The 22,828-nt window shown below is 36.9% G+C and overlaps 1 protein-coding gene across 1 annotated transcript in view; it reads left to right on the forward strand.

Moving 5' to 3' along the window:
* Window positions 1-1,138: 1,138 nt before the first annotated feature.
* gnai1 (guanine nucleotide binding protein (G protein), alpha inhibiting activity polypeptide 1) overlaps window positions 1,139-22,828 on the forward strand; it is a 31,779-nt gene continuing 10,089 nt past the window's right edge. Inside the window, exons 1-3 of the mRNA XM_062064731.1 lie at window positions 1,139-1,570; window positions 18,233-18,275; window positions 20,928-21,069. Coding sequence (XP_061920715.1) covers window positions 1,453-1,570; window positions 18,233-18,275; window positions 20,928-21,069 — 303 coding nt within the window. The 5' untranslated portion in view covers window positions 1,139-1,452. The remainder of the gene's footprint in view (window positions 1,571-18,232; window positions 18,276-20,927; window positions 21,070-22,828) is intronic.

The raw sequence follows: 22,828 nt of genomic DNA on the forward strand, positions 1-22,828 counted from the left end.
TAAAAAAAAACATTTTTTTAATAGTTTAGTATACTTGCTAGGGGTGTGGGAAAAAATCGATTCAAATTCGAATCGCGATTCTCACGTTGTGCGATTCAGAATCGATTGTCATTTTAAAAAAAAATCGATTTTATTTATTTATTTTCTTTTTTTTTTTTTTTTTTAATTAATCAATCCAACAAAACAATACACAGCAATACCATAACAATGCAATCCAATTCCAAAACCAAACCCGACCCAGCAACACTCAGAACTGCAATAAACAGAGCAATTGAGAGGAGACACAAACACGACACAGAACAAAGCAAAAGTAGTGAAACAAAAATGAATATTATCAACAACAGTATCAATATTAGTTACAATTTCAACATAGCAGTGATTACAAATCCCTCATTGACATTATCATTAGACATTTATAAAAAATAAAAAGAACAATAGTGTCACAGTGGCTTACACTTGCATCGCATCTCATAAGCTTGACAACACACTGTGTCCAATAATTTCACAAAAATAAAATAAGTCATATTTTTGGTTCATTTAATAGTTAAAACAAATTTACATTATTGCAATCAGTTGATAAAACATTGTACTTTACAATTATAAAAGCTTTTTTACAAAAATCTACTACTCTGCTTGCATGTCAGCATACTGGGGTAGATCCTGCAGAAATCCTATGTATTGAATGAATAGAGAATAGTTTTGAATCGGGGAAAAAAAAATCGTTTTTGAATCGAGAATCGTGTTGAATTGAAAAAAAAAATCGATTTTGAATCGAATCGTGACCCCAAGAATCGATATTGAATCGAATTGTGGGACACCCAAAGATTCACAGCCGTACTTGCTAGTATGTATTACTGTTCGTGTTATTATTAATTGCGTAAGTAAAGTTCTAGGATGTTTGAACCGCCTTGAGCGTGACGTCGTTTCAAAATAAACCTATGGCTACAATTGCTTGCATCGTCCCGTGTCAAGAAAGTCACCTTAATGTGACGTTTAACGTGGCTATCCATTCTCGAGATCAAACATTACAGAGAGCATAATGGAAATTTAATGAGGTTGTTACATGAAAAATGCATGATAGCGTAAACAATGATGATGATCGCAGGCTTTTATTTTTTTTTTATTCTGAAGCAACCCAGAAAAGTGTGTGTATTTCCGGTTAATGAACACAAGCGCGAGGCTGCCCAGCGCTCACATTTCAAGCTGCAACCGCAACGTATGGAGGCGAGAGAGGATCTCTACCCCGCCTGATGAGCTCCATCTCGGATACCACCTCCTAAGTATCCCCGCGGGCTGTGAAAAGACACTTTTTTTTTTTGTTTAAAAAAGAAAGAGCCCACATCCTCTCACCAGGACATCGACCGTGTGAGGGGTTTTATTGGAAAAAAAAGGGCGTGTGTGTTGTCAGCAGTGGATGTGTTAGTGAGGACATTTTGACACCACCTGGCCAGGATGGGCTGCACGCTGAGCACCGAGGACAAGGCGGCGGTGGAGCGGAGCAAGATGATCGACAAGAACCTGCGGGACGACGGCGAGAAGGCGGCCCGGGAGGTCAAGCTGCTGCTGCTGGGTAAGTAAGGCCGGTGGGCGGCGGCGAGGCTGGCGAGCTACGCCCTCGTTGACCATGATGAGCCACGTCGAGGGGCTTCATATTTGTCATTTTAACATCGTTTTTTTTATGCCGTGTCACTGCGAACTTCCATTCTGATAACTTTGAGCGCAGTATGTCCGACAAAAGTTGTTTCTAGTCAGGTAGAAGAACGCAATCAACTGGCGGCACGCGGGCCAAATGTCGCTCGTTAATGACGTCACACTGGCCCGCGACTTCAGTTCAAAACGAGGGAGCAACTTACACAGTATGAAAAAAAATTTGAAAAGGAATTTTACCTTTGCAACCTCATTATACTATTGGCTAAGTTTTATATTCATGAATGTAAGTTTCTCAATACCCGACCTGTTTTTTGTGCCTTTAAAAAAGATTTAGAACTCTACATTAAAACACTCTCTACCTGTAACAACCAAAAAGCTGTGAAAACGATGATGCTGTGTTCCAAATTTAAGTTATTTACTGAGATTGAGGGAGCCTATGGCTTTGCACTTTGTTTATTTGTTTGTTTAGAACACTACTGTCTTATAAGATCTTTGATTAACATCCCTTTTAGTCGGCCCTTAAAAACTGCAGAACACTACTGTCTTATAAGATCTTTGATTAACATCCCTTTTAGTCGGCCCTTAAAAACTGCAGAACACTACTGTCTTATAAGATCTTTGATTAACATCCCTTTTAGTCGGCCCTTAAAAACTGCAGAACACTACTGTCGTATAAGATCTTTGATTAACATATTTTGTAGTCGGCCCTTAAAAACTGCAGAATACTACTGTCTTATAAGATCTTTGATTAACATATTTTGTAGTCGGCCCTTAAAAACTGCAGAACACTACTGTCTTATAAGATCTTTGATTAACATCTTTTGGAGTCGGCCCTTAAAAACTGCAGAACACTACTGTCTTATAAGATCTTTGATTAACATCCCTTTTAGTCGGCCCTTAAAAACTGCAGAACACTACTGTCGTATAAGACCTTTGATTAACATATTTTGTAGTCGGCCCTTAAAAACTGCAGAATACTACTGTCTTATAAGATCTTTGATTAACATATTTTGTAGTCGGCCCTTAAAAACTGCAGAACACTACTGTCTTATAAGATCTTTGATTAACATCTTTTGGAGTCGGCCCTTAAAAACTGCAGAACACTACTGTCTTATAAGATCTTTGATTAACATCCCTTTTAGTCGGCCCTTAAAAACTGCAGAACACTACTGTCTTATAAGATCTTTGATTAACATATTTTGTAGTCGGCCCTTAAAAACTGCAGAACACTACTGTCTTATAAGATCTTTGATTAACATCCCTTTTAGTCGGCCCTTAAAAACTGCAGAACACTACTATCTTATAAGATCTTTGATTAACATCCCTTTTAGTCGGCCCTTAAAAACTGCAGAACACTACTGTCTTATAAGATCTTTGATTAACATATTTTGTAGTCGGCCCTTAAAAACTGCAGAACACTACTATCTTATAAGATCTTTGATTAACATCCCTTTTAGTCGGCCCTTAAAAACTGCAGAACACTACTGTCTTATAAGATCTTTGATTAACATATTTTGTAGTCGGCCCTTAAAAACTGCAGAACACTACTATCTTATAAGATCTTTGATTAACATCCCTTTTAGTCGGCCCTTAAAAACTGCAGAACACTACTATCTTATAAGATCTTTGATTAACATCCCTTTTAGTCGGCCCTTAAAAACTGCAGAACACTACTATCTTATAAGATCTTTGATTAACATCCCTTTTAGTCGGCCCTTAAAAACTGCAGAACACTACTGTCGTATAAGATCTTTGATTAACATATTTTGTAGTCGGCCCTTAAAAACTGCAGAATACTACTGTCTTATAAGATCTTTCATTAACATATTTTGTAGTCGGCCCTTAAAAACTGCAGAATACTACTGTCTTATAAGATCTTTGATTAACATATTTTGTAGTCGGCCCTTAAAAACTGCAGAACACTACTGTCTTATAAGATCTTTGATTAACATCTTTTGGAGTCGGCCCTTAAAAACTGCAGAATACTACTGTCTTATAAGATCTTTGATTAACATATTTTGTAGTCGGCCCTTAAAAACTGCAGAATACTACTGTCTTAAAAGATCTTTGATTAACATATTTTGTAGTCGGCCCTTAAAAACTGCAGAACACTACTGTCTTATAAGATCTTTGATCAACATCTTTTGGAGTCGGCCCTTAAAAACTGCAGAACACTACTGTCTTATAAGATCTTTGATTAACATCCCTTTTAGTCGGCCCTTAAAAACTGCAGAACACTACTATCTTATAAGATCTTTGATTAACATCCCTTTTAGTCGGCCCTTAAAAACTGCAGAACACTACTGTCGTATAAGATCTTTGATTAACATATTTTGTAGTCGGCCCTTAAAAACTGCAGAACACTACTGTCGTATAAGATCTTTGATTAACATCTTTTGTAGTCGGCCCTTAAAAACTGCAGAACACTACTGTCTTATAAGATCTTTGATTAACATCTTTTGTAGTCGGCCCTTAAAAACTGCAGAACACTACTATCTTATAAGATCTTTGATTAACATCCCTTTTAGTCGGCCCTTAAAAACTGCAGAACACTACTGTCGTATAAGATCTTTGATTAACATATTTTGTAGTCGGCCCTTAAAAACTGCAGAACACTACTATCTTATAAGATCTTTGATTGATTAACATCCCTTTTAGTCGGCCCTTAAAAACTGCAGAACACTACTGTCTTATAAGATCTTTGATTAACATCTTTTGTAGTCGGCCCTTAAAAACTGCAGAACACTACTGTCTTATAAGATCTTTGATTAACATCCCTTTTAGTCGGCCCTTAAAAACTGCAGAACACTACTGTCTTATAAGATCTTTGATTAACATCCCTTTTAGTCGGCCCTTAAAAACTGCAGAACACTACTGTCGTTTCAGATCTTTGATTAACATATTTTGTAGTCGGCCCTTAAAAACTGCAGAATACTACTGTCTTATAAGATCTTTGATTAACATATTTTGTAGTCGGCCCTTAAAAACTGCAGAACACTACTGTTTTATAAAATCTTTGATTAACATCTTTTGGAGTCGGCCCTTAAAAACTGCAGAACACTACTGTCTTATAAGATCTTTGATTAACGTCCCTTTTAGTCGGCCCTTAAAAACTGCAAAACACTACTGTCTTAAAAGATCTTTGATTAACATCCTTTTTAGTCGGCCCTTAAAAATTGCAGAACACTACTGAGATAGGCTCCAGCTCCCCCCGCCACCCCAAAAGGGACAAGCGGTAGAAAAATGGATGGATGGATACTGTCTTATAAGATCTTTGATTATCATCCTTAATAGTCGGCCCTTAAAAACTGCAGAACACTACTGTCTTATAAAATCTTTGATTAATATCCTTAAAGGGACAAGTGGTAGAAAATGGATGGATGGATACTGTCTTATAAGATCTTTGATTATCATCCTTTTTAGTCGGCCCTTAAAACTTGCAGAACACTACTGTCTTATTTAGGATCTTTGACCCCAAGAGGGACAAGCGGTAGAAAATGGATGGATGGATGATTAACATGTTTTTCAGTCGGCCCTTAAAAACAGCAGGGTACGCCTGTCATATAAAATAGAATAACTTTTATTGTTATTGTCTTACAAACAAGAAAATACATAGGACCTTTGGCATTTTTGCATTAGGTCCTCGCAAACAAAGCGTTCTTGTCAGTGTTTCTTAACCATAGGGCCGGGGCCGCCAAAAAAAAAAAAAAAGCTCAGTTGTGGTTCGTATGGGCCACAGCGGTACTCAGTTGTAATACACTTTTCTACCACTTGTGGCAGTAATGACAATACCAAACAAACAGAAGAAGCCTGCAGCTGAAGTCATAAGTTTCTTAATCGCAGAAATTATGACTAAAGTGGTGAAGCGGTATTTTAATTTGCACTTTAATTGTATTGACAGTTTATTCAGGAAAATTATTCATTATTAATTTGGTTTTATTTTAGCAAAACATAACTGTATTGAAATGTATTGTTGTCAGTTGTTTACGTTATGAGTCCCTTCTTATGCAGTATACTTGGTTGGCACTTATTTTTCTAACTATCCTGACCTAAACCTAAGGTTTATGTGCTAAATAAATAATAATCTTTGTGATTAACACATGCTTTCATATCATTTGACAAGGTGGAAATCTGTAAGTAGGTTAGATATAATTACTTAATACAATTAAGTAAGATTACTAATAGTCTTAATATTTGAGTGGGTCACAGCCCCCTTTGTAGTGGAAAAGTTGGGCCCTGAGGTCAAAAAGTTTAGGAACCCCTGATATATATGATCTTTGACTAACATTTTTGCAGTAGGTCCTCAAAAACAGCAAAGCGCTTCTGTATTAAATACGATCTTTGCCGTGTTTGTACTAGGTCCTTAAAAACAACAAAGTGCTCTTGTCATATAGAATATCTTTGATTAACATGTTTTGCAGTTGGCCCTTAAAGACCGGGCTACTGATCTTTGGTGTTTTTAGCAACATGTTTTTAAAAACCACAAAGTGTCCTCGTCATATAGAAGATCTTTGAAAATCTGTTTTTTTCCAAGTACAGTAGGTCCTCAAAACAGCAGATAACTCCTGTCATTAATACGGTGTTTGCAGTAGACCCTTAAAAACAACGAAGCTCTTTTGTCACGTAGAAAAACGTTTTTTTGCAGGCGAACTTTAAAAACAATAAAGCGCTCCTGTCATGCAGAATATCTCCAACATTTTTGGCAGTTAAATAAATCCGATAAATAAGAAATTAATTATATCTTTGCAATATGCCGAGGGCCAATAAAAATGAGATGTGGGCTACAATTGGCCACACTTAGGACATTCCTGTTATGAAGGATTTTTGACTTGTGTTTTTGCAGAAGAACCATTGAATATAAAAAGGTCTGACATAGCGTGGCTTTATTCCCAGAGCTGCCCTCTTGGAATCATTTGTGTTGTTTAAATCCCCTCCACAATGGAGGCGTCCTCCTTTTGTCTGTTCCAGTGTAGAACGATGCCCAATGAAGTGAAGTTTTTCGCCAGCTTGCACATTTCCCCATTATAAGCTTGGTTGTGCCCAACATGACTCCTGTGCATGATGGGCAGTTACATCAAATGAAACGTTGACATTTGTGTCAGAATCCCAATGTTTATTTTTGATGGACTTTATTGTTTTCATGCGGGGGAAAATGTTGTTATGCTTGCAAATAGAGAGCACAGGTGAGGAACTTTTCCATCGTGCTTGCAAATGTTGACATGAACACAGCAGTGCAGTATGTGGGTTACCAGGACGGGGCTTTTCATCGAATACCAATACCTCAACCCCAATGTACAGACGTGCACCAGGAGATTCACTTTTTTCGTTTACTTTTGGCAATTACATTTTGCAGGTAGTCAACATTCCTAAGGTGCTTGGAGGCCAAATGAAGCTTGCCCACTTGCAGCCGGCAAGTTTGTACACAGCCGCTTTGAAATGTTTTCATCGGCTCATCACGTGGCTTCTCTGTTTGTTTTCTGGGAATGCGGCTGCTTTGGTTATGATCGCAGCGTGCCAGGTCAGGGCGCCTTGCCTCTTCTCGTCGGCTGCCCGTGTTTTGATCATGTCCGCCGTGGTAATCCGGTAACACCGAGGCCTCTTCAGGTTACTGCCTGAGGTGAGGTCCGGCCGCAGAGGGGGGTGTAAAATGAGAATCTAAGCATTAAAAATGTAGAAAGTCGTCCACCAAAAAGTACCGCAGTTAAGTTATTTGGGCTGCGAAGCACAGTATGGGAGATCCGTGTCAACAGGAATGGAACAAAAAGAACATCAAGTTTTAGAAATAACATGGAACACAATGATTATGTTTAGACCGCAGGCCAAAGTGGCCCAAATCGCATTTTTCCAAATCAGATTTTTTCTAGCTGACTGTTTACAATGCCAGTAAAATTTGATCTTTATTAGACTCCAGTATAATGCCTCAATGTGTCCTCAAAGTCACTTGCATGCGCAGTCCGATAAAGTCAAAACAAGGAAGTTAACCTGATTCCGTAAATGAACAAGGAAGTCGCTGCTGCTCCTACTACAAAATAAAATAAGTCTCCACACCTTAAAAGTGAGTGTCTTTTACGTGAAAATAAATTCAATTAATGTATTATATAATATTGTATAAAGTGTAATATTATATTTGGGAGGTTTCTAATCTTTTTATGGCTATTAAGCAGAGGCAACACAAACATCAGCATGGATCTCCGTTTGCTTCATTTTTCAACTCACATACGTAAGCAACTTACGTAATGTACATAACATTGAAGCAAATACCCCAGAACGTCAATTCCAGTCCTTCAGCAATCGCTATGTATTTATTTTCATATATTACATATAGCCAAATATTTGCGCACTTTTGACGAATGATGCACTGAAAATTTGGTTGGTGAAAAAATACTCTGCAGAACGAAACCGGAAGTTGTGATGACGTATCCACTTCCGCTGGTGCGCTGCATATTTCCCTCAACACACAAATGACGTAACTCGCCCAAAGATGACCCAAAAGTCAATTTGCATTCAGGACTCACTTCCGTATATTCTCAAGTCACATTTGAAAAGATCAGATTCCAATAGGATTTGGACCTGAAAGCGATGTGAAAAGATTAGATTTGAAGCACTTTGGAGCCTTAGGACTGGCAAAAAAACCCAGAACTGTGTCACTTGAGTGCAAACAAAATCAGATTTGGTGTGCTGTGTAAACGGGGCATATGTTAGTATAATATTAATAGATATGTGCTGGTCGATCAGCCACAAATCAGTATCGGCCGAATAATGCTTTTTAATGCGAATAATTGCTTTATAATGAGGACGACAATTGTTGAGCCACTATGAGTCACACTTTATTTATTTTTAGTCCCCCGGCTGACAAGCGGCTGACAGATAATTGTGTGTCTCCATACACAGTATGGAGCCGCTCCTTTAAGCTATTAATAAGCTCCTCCATTAAATGAAATAAGCTGCATTTCTTAGTAACTTTGTACTATCAAGTATCCTTATCAAGTATTTTATCCCTAGAGCACAAAACATGTTACACGCCAGGAGCAGTCATGCTAATAGCTAAGCTAACAGCTAAGCTAGTTAAAAAAAACATAAATAAATGAGTGGCGGAAGCTGCCATGTAAGGCGCTAACCACGACTCATCCGGAGCAGTTAGGGGTTCGGTGTAAGGCTGAAACGACGCGTCGACGTAGTCGACGTCATCGGTTACGTAAATACGTCGACGCCGTTTTTGTGCGTCGACGCGTCGCATATTTACGTCACACTACCGTCATGGCGGACCGCAAAGCAGACGATCAAAGCAGACGATGCGAGCGGTGCGAGCGAGGGGGGAAAAGCATGCCAAAAGTGGTCAAAAGTGTGGGAGTATTTCAATAAACGGCCTAATAATGTTGTTGTATGCACACTGTGTCGAGCGGAAATGGCCTATCATAGCAGCACAACGGCTATGAACGAACATTTGAAAAGAAAACCATCAACTAGTCAATCGTCCGCGCGAGCATACGTTGTCATCATTACACAAAAACATGAATGTGTCATTTGTATCTGCTAGGGGTGTAACGGTACGTGTTTTGTATTGAACCGTTTCGGTACGGGGCTTTCGGTTCGGCACGGGGGTGTACCGAACGAGTTTCTAAGCTAAAGCTAACTTTAGCTGCTAAAGTCTTAACAAGCTGCTTCGCTCTTCTGCCTCTGTCTCAGCACGCAGCATTGTCCCACCCACACAACCACCTGATTGGTACACACGCAGCATTGTCCCACCCACACAACCATCTGATTGGTACACACAAAGCATTATCAGCCAATCAGCAGTGTGTATTCAGAGCGCATGTAGTCAGCGCTTCAGCGTGGAGCAGATAGGTGTTTAGCAGGTGAGCATCAGGCAGCGGACTCTCCCCAAATGATAATAAACACCTCCCAGTCAACTACTAGTAACATCACTATGAGCCCGTTGACCTTCTAGAAATATAAACTGCAGCTCAGCTCACTCGCAGTCCTGGCTTGAGGTGAAGGCTAATTACCTCTCAGTTCCAGCCACATCGACCCCTTCTGAGCGCCTATTTTCAGCTGCTGGGAATATTGTAAACAAGAAAAGAACCAAACATGTACACATGCTAACCTTTCTTCATTACAACTGTTAGTCACTCACTGGAATGAGTAGAATTGGTTATTGTGTACTGTGTTGGACTGGATGTTTATTTTGCACATTTTAAAAGCAATACTTAATGTTTACAGTGCTCCAGAATATTTAGATTGGCACTTTTTTGTATTGGATGTTTATCTTTATTTTTGCACATTTTAGAAAATAAGCAATACTTTCACTTTTGTTGAAATGTTTACACTGTTGTTACAGAATATTTTGTTTTGCACTTTTTTTGTACTGGATGTTTATCTTTATTTTTGCACATTTTAAAGTAAAATAAGCAATACTTTTACTTTTGAAATGCTTATACTATTGCAGAATATTAAGATTTGCACTGGATGTTGACTTTTATATTTGCACATTAAAAAGCAAATAAGCTACTTTTAATTTTGTTAAATGTTAAAAGTTTTAAATGTTTACATTGTTACAGAATATTTAGTCATGTTGTTGTCAATGTTGACTGAGTGGCCATACTTCTTTTTTTTTGTAAATAAAAGCCATGCCTTTTGAAAAAACGGGCCTACATTTATTTTTTCATCTTCATTTTGAATAAAAAAATAATCGGTAAAAGGAAAAATAATCTATAGATTAATCGAAAAAATAATCCATAGATTAACCGATTAATCGAAAAAATAATCTATAGATTAATCGATAGAAAAATAATCGTTAGCTGCAGCCTTAGTTCGGTGTCTTGCTCAAGGACACCTGGATATGCGGTTGCCAGGCCGGGATCGAACCAAGTAAACCACTTTTGTAAATGTTTGGTTACTTACCTTAATTGTTTCCAAACGCTGCCTCTAACACAGCAGTAAAACGGCTGATCAAACAAAACAGAAATGTCATTGATGTCTTTATTCATCCTTTATTAAATGAATAACATTTTCTCCTTTTTTATTAAGGTTTTTAATATGTCTGTCACGATTCTTCTTCTTTGTACTTTGTAAACACTTTGAGTTTGAACAGTTTCTTAAAGTGGATAATTTTAGTACGTGGTTTGATTTCTTTGCTTAATCCATTCCAAAATTTAGCCGATAGCGAATAAAACATCCATAGATGAGCTGCACCTTTGTATAAGCCACAGGGTTCAAAGCATGGGGAAAATGTAGTGACTTATAGATCGTAAAATTTGGTGGGTTTTTTTTTACTTTACTTATTGTGTCCTATTGACTTTGTTTTCATCAAACAATTGTATGTTAAAAAATCAAAACAAAAAAATAGTTTGATATAGTTTTCCTTGCCCGTATGTGGGCTCTGTACCGAGGATGTCGTTGTGGCTTGTACAGCCCTTTGAGACACTTGTGATTTAGGGCTATATAAATAAACATTAATTGATTGATTGATTGATAAACTGTCAATAGCACTCACTGTAAATACACAGAAAAATTAGCAGTTCATACATGTGATCGGTATTGGCATCGGCCGATCTCACTCATGGATGATTGGAATCGGTAGCATAAAATCTTGATTGGAACATTACTAAATACTACGCATCATCCATATACTATGTACAAAAATACAGTGAGAGGTACCTAAAGTGTGATGCTAGGCACGTCCGCACTCTGTTGATAAATTGATTACCGTATTTTTCGGACTATAAGTCGCAGTTTTTTTCATAGTTTGGCCAGAGGTACGACTTATACTCAGGAGCGACTTATGTGTGAAATTATTAACACATTACCGTAAAATATCAAATAATATTATTTAGCTCATTCACGTAAGAGACTAGACGTATGAGATTTCATCGGATATAGCGATTAGGAGTGACAGATTGTTTGGTAAACGTGTAGCATGTTCTATATGTTATAGGTAGTTGAATGACTCTTACCACAATATGTTACGTTAACATACCAGGCACCTTCTCAGTTGGTTATTTATGCGTCATATAACGTACACTTATTCAGCCTGTTGTTCACTATTCTTTATTTATTCTAAATTGCCTTTCAAATGTCTATTCTTGGTGTTGGGTTTTATCAAATAAATTTCACCAAAAAAATGCAACTTATACTCCAGTGCGACTTATATATGTTTTTTTCCTTCTTTATTATGCATTTTCGGCAGGTGCGACTTATACTCCGGTGCGACTTATACTCCGAAAAATACGGTAGATACTGTAGCACACAAATTTGTGATATCAGGTAATAATTAATTGATTTCAGGCAATGGAGACAAAAAAGAGTGCAGTACCTGACTGTAACTAGCAGGGGCGCTGTTGAGTCTATCCCAAGTAGTTATAATAAATGATAAATGGGTTATACTTGTATAGCGCTTTTCTACCTTCAAGGTACTCAAAGCGCTTTGACAGTATTTCCACATTCACCCATTCACACACACATTCACACACTGATGGAGGGAGCTGCCATGCAAGGCGCTAACCAGCAGCCATCAGGAGCAAGGGTGAAGTGTCTTGCCCAAGGACACAACGGACGTGACTAGGATGGTAGAAGGTGATTGATTGTAAAATAGTCTAACAAGCTAATTTAGTTCATTCGGCACGCATTTGTAATCTGGAGCATCCTAAAATGGACAAGAGTCGTGCTGGTGAAAAACTGGGCTAAACGTCCTTCCAAGTGTCTGACGGTCGCAGTAAAACGACAAGTGAATGCCTTCCCGCGAGCCAGCTGGCACTCTGGGAATTTGGCTCTCTGTCTTTATTTGGCTCTCATCATCGCAGTCATCCAATTATCCCGTTGTTCACATCGCCCTGCGGAAATAAGCTGTGTCTCATTCCCAGTTAGTTTTTGTAAGTGCGCTCACACTGACAAGTACGGCGAGTTGCAGTCACCAGAATAGTCACCATGTTGGCTGCGTAGCAAAACGGGAGGGGCTAACTTGGGTGGTTGCAATTCAGAATGAAAAATAAGAGAAGACGAAGAATCCGATAAATATTGCAATTGTCAATCGTAGTCAGTGAAATAACTAACGAATTTGAGAAATGAACAATGTACTTCAGTTTTTGTCATCTGTTCCTAAAGATCAGATGAAACCCAAATAGTATGAAATCAGCAATTTTTTTTCCCCCTAAGAAATAATGTTATTCCAATTATTTTATTCCAGACACCAAAACATATGAATACATTTTATTGGAAGTGTCCCAACACAACTTTTCATTTGTGATATGATATCGTTATTGGAGCCTTGAGTATTGGCCAATACAAATATTGATACAATACGCTATCAGCAGGAATCATACATACAGTTAATTCCGGACTATAAGCCGCTACTTTTTTCCTACACTTTGAATCTTGCAGCCTATAAAATGGTGTGGCTAATTAGTTTTTTTTCTTCGCTGACAGCGATAATGCAAGCAGTTTAAATAAAAACAAGCAAATACACTGAAAAGGTGTGGTATTGTTTGTACTATTGTACAATTTTGCTCACTGTAGGTGCTGCAGTGCTCTTCAGTTTAGAGACTTGAACCGGAAGTTTTGTCTTTTAAGTCATTCATAGCGGTTCTACATAAAAAGGATTCTTCATTCATCACTCTAAGCAACGTTTGTAAGTTTTACAATATACAGCGATGTGAAATGTCCGCGAAAACCAAAACCGAACCAGTAGTAGTTCTCGAGCATTTATTAGTAGCCAGCGAGAAGGTATATTTTTGACGTGTCGGATGTAACCAGAGGTTACAACACCGGAAGTATATTACCCGAGGGTGCGTGGCTATAGGATAGAGTTGCCAAATGGGAAACGTTTTCTGAGTTCTTTGCATGCATGTTATAGAACTTTACATTACATTTTCAATGATAATAATGTTAGTAAATTATCTACTGAAAAAACAAAAAAGTCTATGGGACATGTAGGTATCAGAAAACAGCCAAAAGAGGATGGTGGATGAGGATAAATCTAAAGATAAAATATAGTGTACAAACGCACCCAATTGCAGGAAATGTAGTCTTGATTTTCAACATTTTATTTCGGGGCTTTCATGAAAGCACTTCGTGCTGTCGTCAGTTTTCCTCTCTTTTTCTCAAATGCCCGAATATAACAAAAACTCTTTATACTTAGTAATCCGTCCCATGTGTGATGTTTGTCGGAGTGTTTTCATGCATATTTGTACGTGCAATCGTAATGTAATGAAGCTAGCGTCGTCAGCAAAAGCTAATATGCTAACAAGTATCCAAGTGTCTGTGTTAGTTGTTGGTATTATTAACTTACAATGGCATTATTTTTGTATTGTTTCACTTTCACAAATTCCTCAGTAAATTCACCAAAACCCCTTTGTGGAGTTATTGAGTCTGTTTAGCTGATTGGAGAGCTAGCTTACGTAGCTAGTGGGTCCATGAGGATGACTTCTGTTTTGTTTGATCAGCCATTTTACTTTCGTGTTACAGGCATCGTTTGAAAACAATTAAGGTATGTAAAGAAACATATACAGAATATTATATAATTCATTTCGCAACGTATATATCTGCGGTTATAGTCCGGTGCGGCTAATATATGGAAAAATATTTTTTCCCTAAAATTTAGTGGAGGTGGCTTGTACCATGTGCCAGTGCGTTATATAGTCTGGAAACTACGGAACTTTAGAAAAAGGTTTGATCAAGTTAAAATAATCAAACAGAGAACAATGTTAGGTATGAAAAACTAAACAATTTATTATTAACTGTCTGGAACGAACCTCTGCTGTCTTTAAGTTGAAGTGGAGTGGTAATTATTTTTTGGCAACACTTTATGGCCACAAAAATTTAAATAAGCTCATAATGCAGTAAATTGAATGATACGTTTATTACTGGATACTTTCTAATCCCGTTGCGTGTGTAAAATGCAACTATAATTATTTGATACTTGTTTATATTGAGAAATGTGATGTATTGGATCATATTGTATAATGTTCAATTATTATATATGTTTAGCTTGTGCGCTATTGTGTGCTTAGCTGTTGTGTAGCTTCTAGGTCCTAGTAACCTATAGACTACCATCTTTACTTTTTGTAAATAACCTGACAAAATTATATGAAATTACCAACCTTGTGTGCTTTTTGGAGGACATCTGGATGTTAAATGGCTGTCCAGTAAACATGCTGCAGGATTGCTTGTTTCGGAGCTTACTGTATCTCTGATATTTTACATACAAGTCGATATCTTCCCATACTTGTTTTTTTGCTGCTATCAGACCGATGGCCGATATCAATATTAGATCGGGACACTCCTACATGTTATAGAGAACAATTATAGTTTCACATGCAGAAAACAATGTGAAATACATATACAATGTATAAATGATTGTTTAACATCACTTATAGTTTTAATAACTGTTGTTGGCAAAGACAGTGATGAGCGGAGTGAGAGGCGGGTCAGGTAGAGTGCTGCGGATGTCACCATTGTACTTAAAGAGTTTTCTTCCTGAATTCAATAGTGTTTTCCACTTTCTTTATTAAAGTGCTAGCTAGCACTTAAAACTTTCTTTGGTCCAATGGTGGATTTTTTTTCAGTTGTACTCAATAAAAAAAAGACAGACTTAGTCACCTATGCGTGTGCTCTTTAAGTATACATTCCACTGAAGGATACCATAGTTTGTTACGCACAACCGATTGGCCGTACAATAACCAATACAGTGTACTGATGGGAAAAGTGGATCAGTACATAGTATACAGTTAGAAGTGTAGCTTTAGACTTCAGTCAGCACAAGCGACACGGAACTATGTTTGAGAGCGGAAATCGTTTGTGGTTGTTAATGTTGTTTCTGTGAGTGAGTCATATTTAAATGTCCATCAGGCAGAAGAAGCAGAAAGAAGTGCTGCAGGTCGACTGATCAAAATAGACGACGTGGGAGCGACTTTACTTACACGGAACACCTGAAGCTAATTTATAGTCAAACTGGTGCTGCTGTGCTTTTCCGTATAAAATCCGCGGGTGCGAAACATGACACCACATGAACGGCATCAGGTGGGGCCTGAAGCTCCGCGTAAACCTCAAAGCTGCAAATTCATTTTGAGTGTGAATTGTTTGTGTCTGGAGGCGCTGTATGGGTAGCCCTGCCCCCTTGTAATGTATTTTATGCTGCCAATAAGGTCACTGCATGAACACTGTTGCTTTATTATTAATTATTTATACCTGATAATGGACCAGAACATCAGCAAGGCTGCAGCCTTTTTTAATAAGAGCCAACATAAACAGCAGATATATGCGTCTAAATGTGTCGGAAGAGATTTGTTCTTATCATGTTTACATTGGTTACAGAATCTGGATCAGATCTGAAATCAGCTTGCTAATTGTGACCCAGCATGCACAGTAATTATCATTATATGAATGGAATATAGAGTTGTTCCTATCAAAACATTTTGAGCTTTTTTGTATTTTTTACAGGGTCATTAATGTAAAATAAAATAATTAGTGCTTTCAAATGATTATTTTTGATTAATCATGATTAATCACAGGTTATACTCGCTTGCATAGTTTAAATTAACTTCAAAAAGACCCCAATATTTGGACACAAATACCATTTTATTGTAAAAATATCATGCAGGAACATTTTTAAAAAGTCTTACTTGAATCCACATAATTTTTCTGCTCAAACTTGGTAACAGTTTTATCTAAACTTCCGTCAGGGTTTATTTTGGAAGCGAATTTGGAATTTGCTCCTCACTTGTCTTTGCACTGGAGTATGCCTGACCTGATCACTGGCCGTATACCAACTAGCGCCACCTTTCAGGTAACCATCTGCTGGTAATGTAAAAGAGCAAGTATGGTCAAAATAAATTGCATGTATGCATAACATTTTTATCTGTATGTATACATGATTAATGGTGTAATTTTTGTGATTAATCACATGAGTTAAGTCACTATTTTTGACAGCCCTAAAAGTAATCAAACACACAATGATGAAAAATATTACCAACTTGCTATGTGTTTTATACAGATATTATTTTCACAATTTTGTGAGTACTTTTAATGCCAAAACATGTTTTTGTCATTTGAAATAAAAATTAAATAAAGTGTCATATATTATTAGGAAAATAAAATGTGTTTTGTGAGATTTTGAATTTTTCATCAAAAAGTGATGACAATACTTTTAGAAACAAATAGTCCAGCTGTTTCTTCTAATTAAAATAAAATATTCACAGAATGTCACATGTTTTTAGTCAGATAGCAGCAGTATATATTTATTCAAATAAATGGTAATAATTTTCTATGAGGTTGTGATTTATTGATAAACTGCAATAGGAATATATTCATAAAAATAAAATAAAACAGTTTGACAATTAAAGGGGTTTGTTTGCAACCTTTATGCAGCTGCCTGGAGGCCGCTAACTTTATAACAGAGTTGTAAGCATTATATCCTGCCCTCATCCGACTTTAAGCACGTGATTTACGCCTCATGTAACACACACGAGTTATGTTTGCAATTTAACAAAGTTCATCGACTAACGTCAGCTATCATTGAATGTATATTCTGCCATAACAACAACTGCAAATTGTTGAAAAATGTAACTTAATATACAGGACTGTCTCAGAAAATTTGAAAATTGTGATAAAGTTCTTTATTTTCTGTAATACAATTAAAAAAACAAAAATGTCATACATTCTGGATTCATTACACATCAACTGGAATATTGCAAGCCTTTTATTATTTCAATATTGCTGATTATGGCATACATCTTAAGAAAACTCAAAAATCCTATCTCAAAAAATTAGAATATTTCCTCAGACCAAGTAAAAAAAAAAAAGATTTATAACAGCAAAACAAAATCAAAGATTTGAAAATGTCATTTAATGCACTCAGTACTTGGTTGGGAATCCTTTTGCACGGATTACTGCATCAATGCGGCGTGGCTTGGAGGCAATCAGCCTGTGGCATTGCTGAGATGTTATGGATGCCCAGGATGCTTCAATAGCGGCCTTTAGCTCATTCGCATTATTGGGTCTGGTGTCTTTCAGCTTCTTCTTCACAATACCCCACACATTCTCTATAGGGTTCAGGTCAGGGGAGTTGGCAGGCCAATCGAGGACATGGTCAGTACACCAGTTACTGGTGGTTTTGGCACTGTGGGCAGGTGCCAGATCATGCTGGAAAATAAAATCATCATCTCCATTGAGCTTTTCAACAGATACTGTATGTTGCAAGAAACAAAGTCGTTTTTGTTCAACATGAAATAAGTACCGGTATTGAAGTTGTCTTTATCACAAAATGTGTTGGGATAAAATTCCTTTTAAGTCATGCCGCCAAACATTTCAGATTATATGAACGTTGTTTTATGGCTGATGATCACAACAACTTAGCAGCCACGGCAGATTTTATCAAGCCTTCCAAACACAACATCAGATTTAATGGCACATTCTTCTGTTGTCATCTGACGGGCTGGCAGCGCCTGCAGCGAGCAGACAGATCACAACCTTTTTCCACGTGCACAGCACGGCTTCCATTGCACTTTCACGCCTCGTTCGTGGTGGTGCCATTTTGCAAATATGAAAGGTATTATTAAATTATATTAAATTTTTTTGTCTTCTTTTGCAGGCGCCGGAGAGTCGGGAAAGAGCACCATCGTCAAGCAGATGAAGTAAGTTTACCAAAGACACGTCCACGACACTTTTTTTTTTTTTAAATGCACAATAATTTGTGCTGTTTTTATCTTGATTGACGTTATATATAAAATATATCCATTTATAACATAAAGATACTAGTTTTTTCCAACACAACAAACCAGAAATACTCTTCATCTACACCAGTGGTAATCAAACTGTTTCCCCTAAGTACCATAATGGCCAACATTAAAATACAGTAGCGTATTAGGCCTAAGTATTCACTAAAACAAGGCAGGTGTTGATTTACACACAGTTTATACAGTAACAATGTATTCAAATATAAGAAAATAAAACACTTTACTTAAATTATGAATCAAATCTTTGGCATACCACTGAATGGAGCACGCATACCATATTTTGGTAATCACTGAGCTCAAAGAGGGGAAAAATAACAATAATTGTCATAAAAAAATAATAATAAAGAAAAGAAAGATTGTGTGTTTGAAAACGAGCAGGAAGAAGCAACGCTTATAATATCCAGTTTAACCACTCAGATATATTAATCTGATTCTTAATCAACAATCACCTGATAAATAACAATAGTCAATACATTATTACAAGATACATATCATATGTAATTACATCCACTTATATTCACAATAATGAACCCACTCATCATGTCTTTGAATTGTGTATAAATACATTACACGTTAAAATAATATTAATAATCTTGTATTAAACTCTAATAAAGTATGTATAAATCTGTTTCATTATCATAATACAGGTGTAATAAATCAGTCTTAAACTTTAAAAAAATATATATATATATATATATATATATATATATATATATATATATATATATATATATATATATATATACATATATATATATAATGTGTGTATATTAGTAACTAAAATAGCATGTTCCTGTATTTCTGTTTATATCTAAATAATATGATCCGATATTATATCAGCAGGAATCTACATACTTTTATTTTTTTGTAGTGTGGAATTTTAGAAAAAGTTTGATCAAGTGAAATTAGTCAAACAGAACAGTGGCAGGTATGAAAAACACTAACCAATGGTTGTGGTTTAAATTACAATATGATACATCATGTAATCCATATATTCTCATTTCTCTTTACAACATGTTCGAAAAGGAGTAGGCAGGAGAAAAGCTTTTTTAATCCTACCCCTTCAGTTAATAGCAATTACTAACACTTGTATTCATTTCCTGTTCTCATCTTGTAGCACATTTTACATGAATGAAACACTTTGTATAATTTTAATGAGATTTCAAGTTCATTTTAATATCTATTATTACACCCAAAAATGTGGTTTCTTTGCCCTTTCGATGTCTACTCCGTCTATTTGTATTTGTGTTTCTTTTTCTTCAACTGCTACAAAATAGCCTTAATTTAGTTTTACTGAATTTCAAAGATAATCTGTTTTTGTCAAATCATCTGTTTAATTTGTTAATTTATTCTGTTGTTATTAGTATCAGCTTCGGTGTATTTTCTCTTGAACAAAACGCAATTGTGACGCCCGCAAACAATACTAACTATTGCGGCCTTTAAGTTGAAGTGGAGTGGTAATAATAATAATAATTCATTAAATTAACCTGATGACGCGATAACTTCAATGATGCGAACACGTTTGCTTCTGGATACTTTTTAATATGCTTTTGCTTTGGAGACTTTGTATTTGTTAGTAATATGTAACTATAATATGCAATATCATTCAATTAAGGACATTTACTATGTTTGTACTAGCTTGTGTGCTTAGCTGTTGTGTAGCTGCTAGCTCCTATTAGCCTACAGCCTACCGTGTTTTTTTTTGTAAATGACTAAAATAGAAGAAAAGACCAACATTGTGTGCTTATTGGAGGACATTTAGATGTTAACTGGCTGTCCAGCTTTGCAGGACTGCTTGTATCGGACATTATACATGCAAATCGATGTCATTTTGCAGATATCGAACGTATATCTTATATCACTTTTGGATAGGGACACCCCTACATGTTACTGTGTACTAGTATATATACATTATTATTGTTATATATTTTTAAGTATCACAAATTATTTATCAAACTAGAGTATAGTAACAAATTTTTTTTTAGGCCAACTTGGTTTATTTTTAAATTATTTTATCCCCTTCCTCACTTCCATTGTTGTTATTTTGTCTTGTCGGTAGCTTTATTTTTACTTCTGATTGGCTAAAACTAACTTTATGACTTGATTGGTGGCAGTTAGAGCGCCTTGTGTTACTTTGAAATGCACTTCATTTATTTAAATGGTGTTATTTTTTTCCACATGGATGTTGGTGAATAAAATACAAGTGAGACAAAGTGTGTGTTTGTAAAGTTTCACACTGTCAATCAAATCTTCGCCTACTTTTTTGGCTAATTAATCGACCATTTGGCGGAGAAGATGTGATTTTCACACTTCTTCTCCACATCTGTCCATAAAAAACACTTTGCGTGGAGGCTGTAGCAAAAACGTCATGCACCTTAAAGAACTCGCAGGGAGGACTTGAAGGAGTTGTGATGACGGCGGGTCACAGGACCGATTCAACTCCACCATTAAAAGCGTAGCAAAAGCGAGTCATCGGAGGAAAACGGGACAACCTGCGGCGAAACTTGTCGCTCCAGGGAAACCACAGACACTTTTCCTTTCTCCCGACAGGATCATCCATGAGGCGGGCTACTCGGAAGAGGAGTGCAAGCAGTACAAGGCGGTGGTCTACAGCAACACCATCCAGTCCATCATCGCCATCATCCGAGCGATGGGCCGCCTTAAGATCGACTTTGGCGACACCGCCAGAGCCGTGAGTGAGATTCACATGCGTTTTGTTTGATGGAAAAATAACTGAATAATTATTTTGGAAAAGGCATATATTGCAAAAACAAACAAAAACAAGGTAGGTTACGGTAATGCAAGTATATCTGGGGAGCCTCACTCCATCAATATTTGTAAACCTACTTTTAAATTCAGCTTTCGCTTTATCACTAAATCATGTTGCAATTTCTACTTCCTGTTTCTCCTAGCTACCTAGTAATTGCGCCATCTGCTGGTTGCGTTTACATCCCTTTTACCTCAGATTAGAGATGTCAGATAATGGCTTTTTTGCCGATATCCGATATTCCGATATTGTCCAACTCTTAATTACCGATTCCGATATCAACCGATACCGATATATACAGTCGTGGAATTAACACATTATTATGCCTAATTTTGTTGTGATGCCCCGCTGGATGCATTAAACAATGTAACAAGGTTTTCCAAAATAAATCAACTCAAGTTATGGAAAAAAATGCCAACATGGCACTGCCATATTTATTATTGAAGTCACAAAGTGCATTATTGTTTTTAACATGCCTCAAAACAGCAGCTTGGTATTTGGGACATGCTCTCCCTGAGAGAGCATGAGAAGGTTGAGGTGGGCGGGGTTGGGGGTAGCGAGGGGTGTATTTTGTAGTGTCCCGGAAGAGTTAGTGCTGCAAGGGGTTCTGGGTATGTCACGGTGCGGATGTTCTCCTGAAATGTGTTTGTCATTCTTGTTTGGTGTGGGTTCACACTGTGACGCATATTTGTAACAGTGTTAAAGTTGTTTATACGGCAACCCTCAGTGTGACCTGTATGGCTGTTGACCAAGTATGCTTTGCATTCACTTGTATGTGGGAAAAGCTGTAGATATTATGTGACTGGGCCGGCATGCAAAGGCAATGCCTTTAAGGTTTATTGGCGCTCTGTACTTCTCCCTACAACTGTGTACACAGCGGCGTTTTAAAAAGTCATAAATTTTACTTTTTAAAACCGATACCGATAATTTTGAAACCAATACTGATATTTTCCGATATTACATTTTAAAGCATTTATCGGCCGATATCGGCAGTCCGATATTATCGGACATCTCTACATATAAACATTAAAAAAAAAACACACAAACGAGAAACGATCAACAGTATACAGGCACACTTTGTAGAACAATAAAAATGTAATACCTAATAAACCAATAAAATCATAGTGATTAAAGTGCTATGGCAAAATGAATAAATACAATCACCATGTGATAGCTTTATTTAAGCTTGTGATTGCAGCAGGTACACACGTATTCTTATATCGTTTAGTCTTACAAAGAGGAACAACGAACCGCCGACCAGAGCGAAGGAGCTGGAATTCACTGTGAAAAGGATTTTAAAGCTCATACAGAGCTAGATAAATCTGGTGGATGTTACTTTCGATACCAGCCTGTAATCTTGTGGAGTTAAAATAAGCTACATAAAAAGGTTATAAAATAATATATATATATATATATAATATATACACACACACACGTAGTCACTTTATAAGCAGTCGGCTTTCGGCCCCCGGCCAAATTTTTTAAGCCCAATGCGCCCTCCAGTCAAAAAGTTTGGACACCCCTTTCTCAGTACCTTTATCAGGAGTGTTGATGGATGATGGACCTAAAGCCATACTGACCGTCATTGAAGTATCATATAATCAATGTCGGTCAGTATGGCTTTAGGTCCAAACGAACAACCTCAATGGCGATAACTGAAGCTATTAAAGAAATTACTAATGTA

Source organism: Entelurus aequoreus, linkage group LG12, assembly GCF_033978785.1.
Source record: "Entelurus aequoreus isolate RoL-2023_Sb linkage group LG12, RoL_Eaeq_v1.1, whole genome shotgun sequence".
Classification (NCBI taxonomy): Eukaryota; Metazoa; Chordata; class Actinopteri; order Syngnathiformes; family Syngnathidae; genus Entelurus; species Entelurus aequoreus.